Source organism: Patiria miniata, unplaced genomic scaffold (genome assembly GCF_015706575.1).
Source record: "Patiria miniata isolate m_02_andy unplaced genomic scaffold, ASM1570657v1 HiC_scaffold_16, whole genome shotgun sequence".
NCBI lineage: Eukaryota > Metazoa > Echinodermata > Asteroidea > Valvatida > Asterinidae > Patiria > Patiria miniata.
The window spans coordinates 11,414,145-11,430,434 of NW_024037054.1; the positions used below are offsets into that span (position 1 = coordinate 11,414,145).

At 42.6% G+C, this 16,290-nt stretch overlaps 1 protein-coding gene across 3 annotated transcripts in view; it reads right to left on the reverse strand.

Annotated features, from left to right (window-relative positions):
• The window catches only part of LOC119723000 (deoxyribodipyrimidine photo-lyase-like), a 39,844-nt gene extending 33,114 nt beyond the window's left edge, over nt 1–6,730 (reverse strand). The window contains exons 1-5 of one of the 3 annotated variants that reach the window (XM_038193455.1): nt 6,588–6,730; nt 4,432–4,586; nt 2,971–3,160; nt 1,846–1,991; nt 929–1,108 (exon numbers count right to left, since the gene is read on the reverse strand). In XM_038193455.1, the coding sequence (XP_038049383.1) occupies nt 929–1,108; nt 1,846–1,991; nt 2,971–3,160; nt 4,432–4,584 (669 nt within the window). In that variant the 5' untranslated portion in view covers nt 4,585–4,586; nt 6,588–6,730. Of the gene's footprint in view, nt 1–928; nt 1,109–1,845; nt 1,992–2,970; nt 3,170–4,431; nt 4,587–6,583 lie in introns of all 3 variants that reach the window. The other 2 variants (XM_038193450.1, XM_038193452.1) reach the window with 2 other exon arrangements.
• Nucleotides 6,731–16,290: the final 9,560 nt, after the last annotated feature.

Consider the following 16,290-nt stretch of genomic DNA (forward strand, 5'->3'; position numbering starts at 1 on the left):
CTCTGGCAACAAAAGAAAGCTGATTGATGATTTGGTTGACATTGTGGCTGCAACAGCGTGGGAAAATAATGATAATAATAATAATGGGTTCTTATATGATATTTATAACTATAAAGTTAAGTGCTTTAATATTACCCCTGATCATTGGGCCTATTAAACATTCCAAATACCATCTCAGCTCCCTTGGGAGTATAGAGCTCAAGGCTGCCATTTTGGAGCAAGGCAGCTAAAAATCAACCACAATAACCATCTCTGCCCTCACATGTACCCATTTACTCCTGGGTGGGGACGGAGAAGCAATGAGTGACAAAGTGCCTTGCCCAAGGGCGCACACACCATAACCCCAGACTGGACTCGAACCCACAACCTGCAGAATTACCCATAGAGTCAGACCACGAATTTAATGCTCCAGACCACGAGGCCACGGCTATAATTTTTCAATCATAGTTTATCAAAACACTCTGATTAATAAAGACGGAATTTTTGAAACCAATTTTTTTTCAAACATTGGGGCGGGTTGGGAGTGAGGTTTATCGAGCAAGATTTGTTGTCATCAATTGAAATATAATGCAAGGGGCAATGTGTTAAATAATAATAATTGTACTATATAGCGCTTTCCATCGTATCAACAATCTCAAAGCGCTTTACAATTATTAGCCCGTTCATCAGGCCGTGGGACCATGCGGCAGCCGATATCAGCGCTCAATCGGTCCTCGACCCTCACAGGTACCCATTTATACTCCTGGGTGGAGAGAGGCAATTGTAGTTAAGTGTCTTGCCCAAGCGCACAAACACCATGTTCTTGGCAGGGTTTGAACCCACGCACCATCATACATCAAATACCGTAAACACTGGACCACGGCATTCTTCCAAACATTCTCGTGACTGTTGAGGGGTGCTTGTGCGCGAGTCTATATGCAGTTATTACCTGGCACACGGGAATGTCTGGCAAACTCTCCGTGGCTTCCTTGACCCACTTTGACGGAACCCTGAGTGGGGAGAAGTCCGTTACCAGGCCGCCAATGTTGTGATCTTTCACAAAGTTAGGCAGCACATCCTTGGCTTCACCAATCAGAAGATGGAACGGTATGTCCAGCTCTTTAAGTTCCTAAAAAAAAATCAAATATCAATCAACATAAACATTTCTTTAAGAACAAACTCTTTTTCATTTTTCTTAAAGATTTGAAGTTTTTTAACCAAACTTGAGTTTCACTGTCTATCAAATCTTTCAACTCATATCTTAAAGATAATGGGTAAAAATTCTAATGGCTTTGCTCTAGCTGTCTCACATACATGTAGATCTTGTAGGGGGAAAGGGGTGTCGGTGGGTCTAGGGGTTGGGGTGGGTCTAGGGGTGGGGATGGTGGTGGCGGTGGGAGCGGGGTTGGGGTGGTGTGGGGTGGGGTGGGGTGGGGTGGGGTAGGGATGGGGTGGGGTAGGGATGGAGGAGGGTTGGGATAAGAATGAAGGTGGGGGTGGGGTGGATATGGAGGTGGGTGTGGCAGTGGGGGTGGGGATACAGCTGGAATTGGGCATAGGCACGGGGTGAAGAGATTGGCAAACTTGATAGTTGTAGACAAGTCATCACAAGTCACTCAGTCTTAGGTCAACTTACAAGTTAATCAGGTCAAGTTACAAGCTGTACATATGAATTTTGACAGGCATTCATTTGTTATCTTTCACCCCTCTTTCTTGTTACTGTACTTGTACATAAACATAACTTCATCTCTGACACCATCTTCCTATAGGGTGCGCTGTTCAAAGCGGACAATCATGGCCACTATCAAACAAAAGGTGACTCTGGCATAATTACCTCAACATCTAAATTCTCAGTACCATACAAACCTGCTCAACTTCGGCAAGTCCCTTCAACATGAAAGCAAAATGGCGAATAGTTGCATCTAGGAACCTGGGCTGTAGACAGAAGCAGACACGGAGCGGTACTGCCAGCTTCATGGCAAGGCGCTGGGCATACAACATACTCCAATTATCTGGAAAAGGAAATGGAGAATAAACAAAAATTGAAAATGTAAGTGAAAGCTTTCACCAGAGTTATAGTTGAAGTTGCATCAGAGTTATAGTTGAAGTTGCACCCAAGTTAAAGTTGATGTGCTACCAGTAAAAAGTTCAAACCAAGTGTAAGGTATCAAGAACTCAACATTTTGACTTCTTTAGTTGAGTTCAAATAAGTAACACTCATTGGTTTCCTATGATTTGTAGAAAAAAATCGCAGATTCTTTTCACTTTCAACTTTTAATTGGGTTCAATCTCATCCACATGTAGGCCTCAAGTAAGCGAAGTTTATTTAGAAATTTTATTAAGGTTTAAGTACGAGTACATTCTTGTACAGCCTGTTTTTGGGGGTGTCCATAATTTCAAAACATTCAAGAATTTTTTTTTATTTAGTTCTGAAATAACAGTATCACATCAGGGATTTTTAATTATCTCCCTCAGATGATTGAACTGCATCTACGTACTTAGGGTTTTGATTTTTGATGTGACAGACACGAGTACAAATGCAATACAAAACAGAGATACGAAAAGCTCAATGAAGGTAAATTAAAATGTTCTTGTATTAAATCAAAAAACTTTTCCTTTGACTTTTCCTTTAACCCTCAAAATCCACACCCCTGTTTAGGGGGAATTCGGCGGATTCAGGATACCTCCATATTGAAAAAGTTTGGGGATTTTGATGGATTCAGGACATGAAGCCTAGCGGTACTGCAGGATTTTGATGGATTCAGGATACCTCCATATTGAGCTGTTGGGGGACTTTGATGGATTCAGGATCTCAACAGATTTACTCCCGGCTAACTGGTGGATTCTGATGGACTCACTGGCCACCAACATTTTTTTGCATGGCAAAATGGATGGATTTTGGCAGATTCAGGATACTTTCTAGTAAATAAACCCAAGGGGTTAGGGTTAAAGATGTCCTTATTTCAGACAATAACATGATTCAATCCTGACCTTGCACTCGTTGATCTCTGGACATCCAATAAACGATCCCGTGACAGCCCTCCGGTACGTCCTTGACTTGCGACAAAACTCGCACCCGCTTCTTGTTGAACTTGAAAGCTGCCACTGAAGCTGCTGTACGCAGACGGAGAGCCGCAAGTTTCTCCATGATGCCCTGAGCTTCAGAGGGGGCAGATTTCACCTGTTGAAACTAAATTCTTCTACAATCAGTTTTAAAAATCGAAATTTTAAAGAAAACTCACTTTCACGAGACATCAACTTCAGACAGCACACTTTTGCAGTCCCAAAAAACTTCAAAATGCACCAGGATGAATTTTGTGGATTTTGTAAAAATTGAGGTTAAAACACCATGTAGTTGCATGTACATGTAATACAGGGCGAGTAAAAAAGTGCCTTTGGATAATTTGTTGTCGCACACAAAAACGGGAAAGGTTACCAGTTTTTCTCTTCAGTCATCATTCGGTCTGGTTATTGACCACAGTCAGTAAAAGTTTCACTGATATTCAGCCATGCATGAAAAGGATGCATGTCTTTCTTTGTGACTACCCAAAACACTACCAACACAATGTTCAGAATAGGCCTTTTGCTATGAACACAATGGCAACAATGGGCCTCTGGACAATGAAGGAAATAAATGGAATTACAGAACAGGACATCAATTAAATGGAATTACATTCACTGAACTTGAAACAGAATTACAGATATGGTTCACATTTTCACTGTCTTGCTGCTCGACCTTCCCCCTGTCTGTCATTCAGATCAATGCATAGTTGTGGCCTGTGTTCTCTTGTCTGCAATAGCTCTGCGGACCATCCGTGTTCTTCTGAGGGCTTGGATTTCACCAGTAATTCGTTGGCGAAAACCCTGCAGGGCGGCACAATGCTACACCCAGTCCTTGAGGTACCGCAAAAGAATTTGCAGATTGTCTGCAAGATTTTTGTATGTCTGTGTTTTGGTCAATTGTTGCGTTGCTCTCTGTATTTCTTACCTCGATATGAAAACTAGGCTTAAGGCCCCCAAAGAAGTCTCCGGTTTCTGGTATGGAGCTTGCCCCAAAAGTGGTGCGGCGACGCAGCTTTTTTTTTTTACCGTTTTTTTTTTCTTCAAATGTCGGCTGATGACCGCAAATGGTGCCCGACTAAATTTAGTGCAAACATATGGAAGTCCAGAGAGGCCACATAAAGCTTATTCTCGAGCATAACCCCATCTAAAAACACGTTGAAATTGCGCAGCAGCAGAATTCCAGTCAAACCAGTGAGTTTGGCGGTTTTGAGACACCATCTTACATTGAAAAAAATAATTTTTCATTTTGCCGACGCGCATGGCTACGGCGACGCGTGCGCATACCAGATACCGGAGACTTGGGGGGGGGGGGGCCTTACTTGGGTACCGTGACTTAACACAAGTCCACAGTACAAACAATTTTTTTTTAATCAATGCAGCAAGACTTACCTCTTGCTCTGAATCATCTGATGTTCCATTTTCAGTTTTCAGTTTCTTAGATGGAGGAGATGTTGCCAGTGATGATGACGATGATGATGAACCCTCATCTGCAGTCTTCAATCTCTTGGTTGCCGGCTTACCTTTTTTCTCACCCTTTGCCATCACTGTAAAAATTAACGCAGATCATTCGATGATTAGTGCACATCCGTGATTGGTATAAACGGTATAAAGTGATTTCTTTGTGTGCCTTATTTTGTGGGTTTCCCCAACCCATAAAATGTGTCACAAATCTGGACTTTCTCTGCATTGTGCCCCACACAGCAATGCATGCTAAAAATCTTTTTTAACAGTATAGGTACTCATATGAGTTTTCCTAGACCCGTAACATGCTTAATAGCAACATCCAGGATTTTTTTTACGTTGTCCGAACTTGAGTTTGGACTCGTGCCCGGACTCCAGTCCTGCGTTTGATGTCATCAGTCCTATCGATTCCTACCTCCATGGTCTGCTAAAGAGAGATGCACAACATGACCTCACTGTGTTTTTTTTTTCTGGACCTCGGGCCAAGTCCTCGAAATAGTCAAGTCTTCATTGTTCGAGTCCGAGTCCCCACTATCCGAGTCCGAGTCCTTGAAAATCGGGACTGGCATGACTGGAGTCCAGGCTCGAGTTCGGACTACAGCACTTCACTGAGTTTACAAATGTAAATCTCACATGCACAAACAGCTGTGCATATGTACCCTCTTTTGGCTAATTATCTAGGAATGTCAGACAAATCGACCATTGGGACAACTCGACCCGAGACAGCTCGTCCGTTGAGACAACTCGACCATTGAGACAACTCGACCGTTGAGACAAGTAAAAAAGCTTGGAAAACCCCAGCAAAAAATGGGAGTCCCAGCCGAGCCAACCCCATTGTATCCCGTCAAGCAACCCCTACCTAATGATCAAACCCGAACACGATGATAGATAGGGCCTACTAACTATGAATATTCCACGAAAAATTGCGAGCAGGCCTAGATTTGTCTCAACAGGAGATTTGTCTCAATGGACGACTTGTCATTCCATTTAACGCACATACGGTTGAGTTGTCTCAACGGTTGAGTTGTCTCAACGGTTGAGTTGTCTCAACGGTCGAGTTGTCTCAAGTCAAAGGTCGAGCTGTCCCAAGTCAAGTTGTCTTAACGGTCGAGTTGTCTGACCCCCGAATGTCAGACAAGTCGACCGTTGAGACAACTCGACTCGGGACAAGTCGACCGTTGAAACAACTCGACTCGGGACAACTATAATGCTAATGCTATGCTGGAGTTACCTTAGACCCGTGAACGTGGCTTGTAAACTACGCCACGTTCTTATGTCATTTCGAACCTGGCGAACGTGTCCCTCTGACTCCCTCCGTTACACACACTAGACGTTATTTTGCCCATAAAATAAGTACTCACATATGAAGCTGTCTTGAATTCTATTTGTACGTCAAAACTTGCATTTGACGAAAATTGAGGAAAATTCTGGCCCCGGTTCATGAAGTCCGTTCGCTACTGCTAGCTGCCATTTTCTCCCAACTGACGCATGCGCATTACGTTTTATTTTCGTATGATTCGACGGCTGTTTACTGTCGCAGCTAAAACAGACATCGTTTTAGACAAGTTTTAAGTCCTTTCCTCTCTCACCGCACCGCACGCGGTCGCACGTGCGCCCGCGTGTGTGTGCACACACGTACTGTACACGAGATGAGCTGAGCAGCCAATCGTCTGCGGGGTTTTTTTTTTCGGGGTTGCGACATGAAACAGCCGTCAATCTGTCCAAGCGACTCAGACGCGTCCGGGGTTATTTGTCAGGGTCAGGTTAAAATCTAATTTCTACACGTTTGTATGGGTCTTTACTGATGGGCAAATTTCGTCGAAATTACACAGCCGAAACAATCGGACGGGCAAATTTAGATTTCTAGGCGAGTACTCAACACCCATGTATGTCGGATCGATTTCGCCAGGTTCGAAGTCGAACATGTCGAAATGAAACAAGAACGTGGCGTTGTATACAACGTCACGTTCACGGGTCTAGAGTTACCTCAGCCCTCAGATTTTATCATAACATAACACAAACAACAACCCAATGATAACATTTTGGGCTGAGGTAACTCCAGCTATAGTTAATCATTTACCTACCAATTCTTGCCCGCTTGCTCACCGGTCAAACTAACGTTTATTTACGGTGGGGGCTGCGCGGTCGGTACGGTAACTCTTGAATGCCGGTAGACTCTTGGGGGCGCTCTATCCGCGTGAGGCGCCCCAAGTTATGGCGCTTTTGACAGGACCAGCGGGCCGCGGTTCACACGTTTTGTTGTGTGTATCCACTTTTACAAAACATTACAATGTGGACCACATTTCCATCTTTGTGCGTGTGGAATGTACAAATATCCAATTCATGTCAATTTGCAATGGCCATATGATTATTTTATGCCAATTGCAAGGAATGGTGATGCAGCCCTGCTGATGCGACGGTCGGCTCGTTTACATCTTTTCCAGAAGCACGTGGCAGGCGCTCTCAAATTTCTTACCCGCCGCTTCGGTGTAAATACAACACCATTGGCTGTATCCGCGTCGGAAGGAAATCATGAAGATGTCAGAAATTTTGAGAGACAAGATGGAGACGCAGGCTTCCGATCTTCAGTTTCCTCAAGCTTCACTTCACAACTCCGAAATTTCCAAAATCATGGTCTTCATGCAGTTGGGTAAATATCAACATTTTTTTTATGGCAATGCTCTCTGACGACCGGGGAAAAAAAGTACTAGTACAAGGCCTAAGCCTATAGTTGCAACAACCGTCACGTACTGCGCGCCCTTTCCTATGTGCTCTAGTGGGGCGGACTCTATATGCATTTTTGGGTACACTCTCTCCTAACACATATAGCCTAGGCGGTACTTCAACAAGTTCAAAACCATTTAATGCCATTTTGTCTGACCCTTTTAGGGGCGGGTCATGACGCTAAAAAGTGGGGGGCTGCGCCGGCAAAAGAACGATTCCGATAATTTCAACTTTTCTTTTCTTTTCTGCATTTGGCCAGCTCACCCATAGACCCAGTGGGCACACGACGTCTTATTGACGTCGTTTTCTGGTCGTTTTTTGGTCGTGTGTACTAAAGCGGTCGTGACCAAAAAACGACGTCTTAAAGACGTCTTTTTACCCACCCGAGCAATCCTCCCCACCCGCCGAATGACAAAAAAATCACACGACGTCTTTAAGACGTCGTTTAACGGTCGTTATTTGGTGTCATTTATACTACAGTGGCCTTGACCAATAAACGACGTCTTAAAGACGTCTTTTTCTCGACCCGAAAAAACATTCCCTCCTGCCAAAACACTGAGAAAAACATGACGTCTTTAAGACGTCGTTTTACGGTCGTTATTTAGTCTCATCTACTACAGTGACCGTTACCAAGAAACGACGTCTTGAAGACGTCTTTTTCTCGACCCGAAAAAACCCCATTTCCTCCTACCAAAACACTGAGAAAAACACGACGTCTTTAAGACGTCGTTCTACGGTCGTTATTTAGTCTCATCTATTACAGTGGCCGTGACCAAGAAACGACGTCTTAAAGACGACTTTTTTTCGACCCGGAAAAAAATATTTCCTCCTACCGAAACACTGAGAAAAACACGACGTCTTTAAGACGTCGTTTTACGGTCGTTGTTTAGTCTCATCTACTACAGTGGCCGTGACCAAGAAACGACGTCTTGAAGACGTCTTTTTCTCGACCCGAAAAAAACTCATTTCCTCCTACCAAAACACTGAGAAAAACACGACGTCTTTAAGACGTCGTTTTACGGTCGTTATTTAGTCTCATCTACTACGGTGGCTGTGACCAAGAAACGACGTCTTGAAGAGGTCTTTTTCCCACCTGCCATAAAAACCCAACTAACACGACGTCTTTATAAAACGTCGTTCTACTACAGCGGCCGTGACCAAAAAGCGACGTCTGAAAGACGCCCATTTTATCCCCTACCCAAAAACTCATCCCATATCCCGCCTCCCCCAAAAAACCTCAACCAAAAAAACCCCCAAAACCCCACGTTTTTACGACAGTAGAAGTCTTGTGTATTACATACAGCGGTCGTCACCCCAAAAAACAATATTGGCGGCAAAAAAAGTGGGATTTGTTCCAAGGAGTGTCGCGCGCTAAATGTGCACGCGCGCCGTGAAACCTTATTGGTCGAAGAAAAGTTCCAGAGTGCAAGAGCGCCCATGTTCACGCGCGCCGCATAACCTAATTGGTCGAAGAAAACCGGAGTGCTCGTGATTATATCTAGGCGACGGGAGACTACATAACGTCCGTCACGCATGCACGGAGCAGTTAATTTTGCTTTTGTTCGACTTTCAGTTTCATTTAAGTTTCAATTTTGACGCGACTCGAGTGAAACGACAAATAAGGTATGTACCTCAAAATGTATATAATCTATGTCTATCATATTAACAGTTAAGTTGCAATGCGAAAACAAATTAGTAATTCGTGCGAGCTGCTCACCCAAGTGAAAATAAAATAATTCAAGAATTTCGCCATTGCTGGGAGTTGGCCATATTTTTAAACAGTAAGGGGCAAATGGCGTAAAAAACAAAAATCGGCTGCAACAGGCAATAGTTTTGTTTTCAATCCAATAGGCCTATAGTTGGGCAATTTCCAAAGGTTGGCATTATACACCTCAGTCATTGTTCTGCATCCCACTTTGACGGAGATTGTACATTATGAGGCCGTTGAAAGAAACAGCGTTGATGCGAAATCAAATCCCTTTTGCTATAATGGCCTGGAATTACAACATTCAAAGCATTTTGCATCTGTTAGGGGATTTCAAATTCCTGCTCTTAATAGTGGCCGTTTCTGTGTTATCCTCTTGGTCGGAAATCCTCTCAAATATTTCCTTGTTCGTATTTTACCCATATAATCCGAGAGCCCATTGAGGTCTCTCACAAAAGGTTTAATGGCGGCAGCGAGTAGGTGGGGTGTCCAACCTTCAAAACCGCAATTCTTAAGTGTCATACCCGTGCGTCTGGGAGGGGACACCGCCTATTTTTTTTTTTATGTCTAATTTCATTAGAACGATCATTCCAACACCAAACAGTCATGAATGAGTCTGCTTTTGCAGAATTTCAACTTACGAATAAAAAATCCCGTGCAAAATTCACTTAAGAACGGCAAGTTAATTGCCGATTTCTGCACGGCTTAAAAAGTATTACGCAATGCACACCAAAGCATCGCTACCCACGTACTGCATTGCAAAACCACTGCAATGTAACATAGTGTAATATATACGATATTATGCATTAATATTATGCCCGACCAAATATTCGAGATAGTCATGATTTGGCGAATTATGCAATAATGCAACCTATCACGTTATTAAGAAATAAATGTCCGCGTTAATAAGGCCCAGTTAGCCAATTCTCATGGTATTTAGATTTTTTGACGATGTATCAAAGCCTACCTGATACATGAATGGACTGTAAAGCAGACTCACTCATGGCGGAGCCTGAATTATTAAAGAGAGATACATTACGAAGAAGGCTTGAAAGCAAGCAAAAGATTTAGGATGTATGATATGGCGAACACTTTAGTATGCCGGGGATCCTAAGGGCCATTTGGATTTTCTCCCCAGTTTGATGCGAGCCCTTTTCGGCATAAAAAAGGATAATACAAAATGGCCGGGATCGATGATTTTTCCCCTTTAAAAACTGCTCTTGAATTGGACACACTAAAGAAGCGCTGTTCTAAACGGGCATGTTTTTCCACTCATCCGGAAAACATAGATCCCAACTAACGGAAGTCATACGCATGTTTAATTAAAGTAAAACATTTTTTACAGCTGTCCATGGAGTGTTAAACTTTTCCAACCAAAGGCACACAGATTCTTAAAAAAGAAAGTAAAAAAAAACACCGCAATATTTCATATATTATCATATCAATACATTCATGTGTATAATGGTTCATATAGGGCCTATAGGTATAGAGTGATTCTTGATTCAAGACATTATTTGATTTTGATCGAAATAGACCATGGGACTGTTATGAATGTGTACTTTTAAGTGGAGGAAGGGGAAAACCTATATATGTATAATTATTTGTTTATGAATTAAATGATTGATACCAAAAAAGTACTAATGAGGCCTATACATAATTATGCATAAATCGGAACCTCTACAATACCGTGAGATCAGGAAGTGGCAGTGTTTCTGCAGGGGGTTTAGAAGTATGAACCGGGCTTTACGGTTTTGCGTTATTTCGCGGTAAATAAAGCCGTTCGCAGAGTTTGCACGAGTTTTTTTTATTCTTAACTTGACATTCTGCAAACGCTTACTCGTACACTACCGTTTGGTGTTGGAATGATCGTTGTGCTCAATGTTTAAACACACAAAACAAAAAGCACCTTAGAAGGCGGCTAATTATTGAACTTTAACTCGTTCTTAAGCACAAAATGCACGGGAAAAGCTATTCTTAAGTTGTGGGTCTTGCATTATAGTCACAAGCAGCTTATAGTGAAGGTTTCGCTCTTGTGCTCAAAAGTTTAATTAACAGTAAATAATTAGTGCTAATTAGGCCATTTTTAAACATGGATGCACACGGGATTTCTCATCCTTAAGTTATTGGTTATTGATAAATTATTCGAAAACTATCTTTTCGCTTTGGAACCGTGCTTGTGCGCGATAATCTAATTAAAAGAATTTTTGGGGGGGGGGTATTTAGGTGGTGCCCCCTCCGAAACGCACGGGGTGTGACACTTAAGAGTGACGGTTTTGACGGTTGGACACCCCCACCTACTCGCTGCCACCATCAAACCTTTTGTGCGCGATATTCTAATTAAACCTCAATGGGCTCTCGGACTTCTGCCACATCAAGAGTTCCGCAAGGAGCAGTGCTCGGACCACTATACTGCTGACTTTACCTGCCGAGCAAGTTGACTTCACAAGTGAGACTATTCGCTGACGATTGCCTAGTATACCAACAAATATCACCTGACAAGGACACCTCAACTCTACAAAACAATTTCAAGTTGCTCGAATCATGGCAGAATGAATGGCTCATGAACTTTAATCCATCGAAGTGCTTTACTATCACATTTGCTTACCGGAATCCTCCAAAGAGATCCTACACCTTTTGTGGGGAGCAACTCACATCGAACACAGCTTGCTGCAGCCAAAACCCAGAAATTTCTCGGAGTCATCAGGCGGAATATGTGGAGCTGCCCAGAAGAAGTGAAATCCATGGCATACCCTATCTTTGGAGTATGCAGTGACTGTGTGGGACACACACTGAGTGTAATATACCGTAACACTAGACAGAATCCAAAAATATGCAACAAGATTCTGCACAAAAAATTACAGTATAGGAAGAGGGAACAGTCACTGGAATCCTGGAGCACATCAAGTGGGGAGACATGGAAGAGCAAAGGAAGACACAAAGGCTATCAGTGCTCTACAAAATCAATCATGAGCTGGTTTACATCTCACAAGCAGATCACCTCAACTGAAACACAAGAAATACCAGGGGGCACCAACAAAAATCCTACAAACGACATGCAACCAAGGAAGCCTACTGGAACTCTTTCTTCCCGAGAACAATTACAGGACGGAAGAAGTTGCCAGCAAATGTCGTCAACTCTAGGACACTACTTGCATTCAAAGATAGGGCATCCAAGCACTACATGGACAATTACATGTAAGGCTATTTACTAAGGTCATCTACACATAAGGTCAGAAGTTAGTGTGATATTCCTGAGTGAATTTTACTGACCCAACCAGAACCAGAAACATGCACATTTCGTGGTTTTCAGGACGCAGTGCCCCTTTAATTTCGCCTTAGGAACTATTTTATCAACTTCCAAAACTTGTTGGAGCTAATATCGACTGTCCATCCTCAAATTAAACATGTTAATTGTTATATTTGTATACTGGCGTCTTTCGACTTTCCGATGTTTTTTTTAGACATGATAATGCTCACTTTCTTCCTTGTAAACAACATGCTAATTGTAAAAAGAAATGGCCTCAAGGTGTTAACCTTCTGTATGGCCCTTTATTGGAGAAGTGATATAGGATAGTGGCCTTGAATAAGGAAGCAATGAACATTGTTAAAAATTGTTTAAACAACACCTTTTAAAAAGACCGTTTGATCGTTTTGCCTTTGCTAGCTATAGGGTTTTCACGGGCATCCGTTCATCAATTTTCCTGTAACACTCGGACGCTATCATGCATGGCAGGCTGATAAAGCTGATGTGGTTCAACGTCGCAGCTACTCAAGGAATTCTTCAACACTGCTGAGTCTGGTAAGTGTTTGCACTTCTTATGTTACTGAATTATTGTTTTTAATAATGTTAGAGGGTGAGTGAAAAAAATGCGGAACCAAACCACAAAACATTATATTTCATATTTAAACAAATATGCAGCACCCAAAATAATAATGACTGGAAAGCCAATTTCACAAGGTACTGTTTGATGAAAAAAAATTACTGAAATGAGTCAGTCCGTTTAGAAAATATCATCATTACACACAATAACCCTAAAACCTGTCTCGTCCCCCCCCCATGCGATTTCAAGAATCGTCGTCGCATCTTTCTTCAAACATCACCAGCGATTAAATCTCAGTATAAACGATAAAACATATTCAACAGAATCCCTTCGAAGGCCCGTCCTTTAAAAAAGTATATTTTATTAATTAAATTGTTTGCCAGGCTTGTTAATAAAGATATGCTACAGTTGGTAGTAGTTGTTGATATATGTATTCTGTGTCATTTTCTTTGTTGTTCCAAACAGTCAAAACACACAATGAATGGCTTTTTTGGACGAGACGGGTTTTAGGGTCATTGTGTTTAAATGGTGATGTTCTTTGAACGGATTGAGCAATTTGTATATTTTTTTAAAATAAAAAAGTAGCTTATGAAATTGGCTTTTCAGTCATTATTGTTGTCGGTGCTAAATATTCTTTTAAATATGAAATATATTTTATGGGATTTGGGTTCCGCTTTTTCTGACTCACCCTGTATAACGGCTCTTACCTCAATGTATATTCCAAACCATACGACAATAAAGGCAATAGGATGATTTGCTTTTGTTGAGAGATAATTTGACATATATCCATATGCGCTTAGTTTGAGACATTCTGTGCACTATTTGACTGCCTGTCAGCGAACCCTGGGCCAGCTATGATATGACTTATGCTAAATCTCGAGTATGACTCCCTTTTTAGAAAGAAATTCTCGGATTTTTGACATGGATAGGGAGGTGGATATTGTGGCTACAGTTCCCAACAAATTTAAAGTCCGCAGATCAAATACAAAGTTGAAGATAATTTGACATGCGCATCCATGTTTTTGGCCAAGGTTATATATGTACAATATATTCCATTTGACTGCCTATCAGTTGGTGCTCTGCCAGCTAAGATGTGACTAGCAATATCTCATTTTTTAGTGCCCTTGCCATCAGTAATTCTGGAATATTTTGACATGGATAGGGACCTTGCTAGTGTGACTACATTATACAACACGTTTGAATTCAGCAGATACCTGTAGACAATTAGAGATACGTATCGATGTTTCGGCCGACTATATTTCTGTGCAGTATTCTCCATTTGCCTGCCGATCAGTCTGTTGGCCCTCTGCCAGCTATGACATGAATATGGCAGTGGCGTTGTCGTCACAAATCTCGAAATATTTTGACATGGATGTGGAGCTAGGTAATGTGGCTACATTCTCCCACAAGTACGGAGTTGGCTGACCAAATATAACTGGAGAAAATTAGGGATATGCAACTATGTTTTGGCTGAGGTTATTTCTGTGCGGTTTTGCATTTTGACTGCCTATTAGTTGGCGCTCCATCAGCTATGACATGACTTGCTATATCTCGACATTTAGTGCCCTTCTTCAGAATCTCAGAATATTTTGAAATTTAAATATGGAGCTAGTAAGAGTGGCTACATTCTCCAACAAGTTTGGAGTTGACGCAACTATGTTTTGGCAAAGTTTATTTCTTTGCGGTTTTCCATTTGACTGCCTAACTTTGGCGCTCAATCAGCTATGACGTGACTTACTATATCTCGACTTTAAGTACCCTCTTCATCAAAAACTTCATCATCCAACTATTTTGACACGGATGTGGAGCTAGTTAGTGTGGCTACATTCTCTTATAAGTTTGGAGTCAGCAGTGGTCAGTTTCGTTTTTGTGCAGTAAGTCCCATAGCAAGGGCTGTCAGCGCCAGCCGACATGGCTCTCATGTGTCGCGGTCTAAAGGTACCTTAACATGGATGGATTTTGACAAACTATAGCTTGTTGTATGGGGGATGAATGGACCAACAAGCTGACAATTCGGCAAGGCTTCAGACTTGAAACTTTTGGAGTGAGCCCCAGACGGAGGTACATGATGCCCCCAGTTTCGTTTTTGTGCATTAAGTCCCATAGCAAGGGCTGTCAGCGCCAGCCGACATGGCTCTCATGTGTCGCGGTCTAAAGGTACCTTAACATGGATGGATTTTGACAAACTATAGCTTGTTGGATAGCGGATGAATAGGCCAACAAGCTGACGAATTGACAAGGCTTCAGACTTGAAACTTTTGGAGTGAGCCCCAGACGTAGGTACATGATGCCCCCAGTTTCGTTTTTGTGCAGTAAGTCCCATAGCAAGGGCTGTCAGCGCCAGCCGACGTGGCTCTCATGAGTCGCGGTCTAAAGGTACCTTAACATGGATGGATTTTGACAAACTATACCTTGGTGGATAGCAAATGAATAGGCCTACAAGCTGACAAATTTGCAAGGCTTCAGACTTGAAACTTGTGGAGTGAGCTCCAGACGTAGGTGCATGATGCCCCCAGTTTCGTTTTTGTGCAGTAAGTCCCATAGCAAGGGCTGTCAGCGCCAGCCGACATGGCTCTCATGAGTCGCGGTCTACAGGTACCTTAACATGGATGGATTTTGACAAACTATACCTTGGTGGATAGCGGATGAATAGGCCTACAAGCTGACAAATTTGCAAGGCTTCAGACTTGAAACGTTTGGAGTGAGCTCCAGACGTAGGTGCATGATGTCCCCAGTTTCGTTTTTGTGCAGTAAGTCCCATAGCAAGGGCTGTCAGCGCCAGCCGACATGGCTCTCATGAGTCGCGGTCTAAAGGTACCTTAACATGGATGGATTTTGACAAACTATACCTTGGTGGATAGCGGATGAATAGGTTTACAAGCTGACAAATTAGCAAGGCTTTAGACTTGAAACTTTTGGAGTGAGCCCCAGACGTAGGTGCATGATGCCCCCAGTTTCGTTTTTGTGCAGTAAGTCCGATTGCAAGGGCTGTCAGCGCCAGCCAACATGGCTCTCATGAGTCGCGGTCTAAAGGTACCTTAACATGGATGGATTTTGACAAACTATACCTTGGTGGATAGCGGATGAATAGGCATACAAGCTGACAAATTTGCAAGGCTTCAGACTTGAAACGTTTGGAGTGAGCTCCAGACGTAGGTGCATGATGTCCCCAGTTTCGTTTTTGTGCAGTAAGTCCCATAGCAAGGGCTGTCAGCGCCAGCCGACATGGCTCTAATGAGTCGCGGTCTAAAGGTACCTTAACATGGATGGATTTTGACAAACCATACCTTGGTGGATAGCGGATGAATAGGTTTACAAGCTGACAAATTAGCAAGGCTTCAGACTTGAAACTTTTGGAGTGAGCCCCAGACGTAGGTGCATGATGCCCCCAGTTTCGTTTTTGTGCAGTAAGTCCCATATCAAGGGCTGTCAGCGCCAGCCAACATGGCTCTCATGAGTCGCGGTCTAAAGGTACCTTAACATGGATGGATTTTGACAAACTATACCTTGGTGGATAGCGGATGAATAGGCATACAA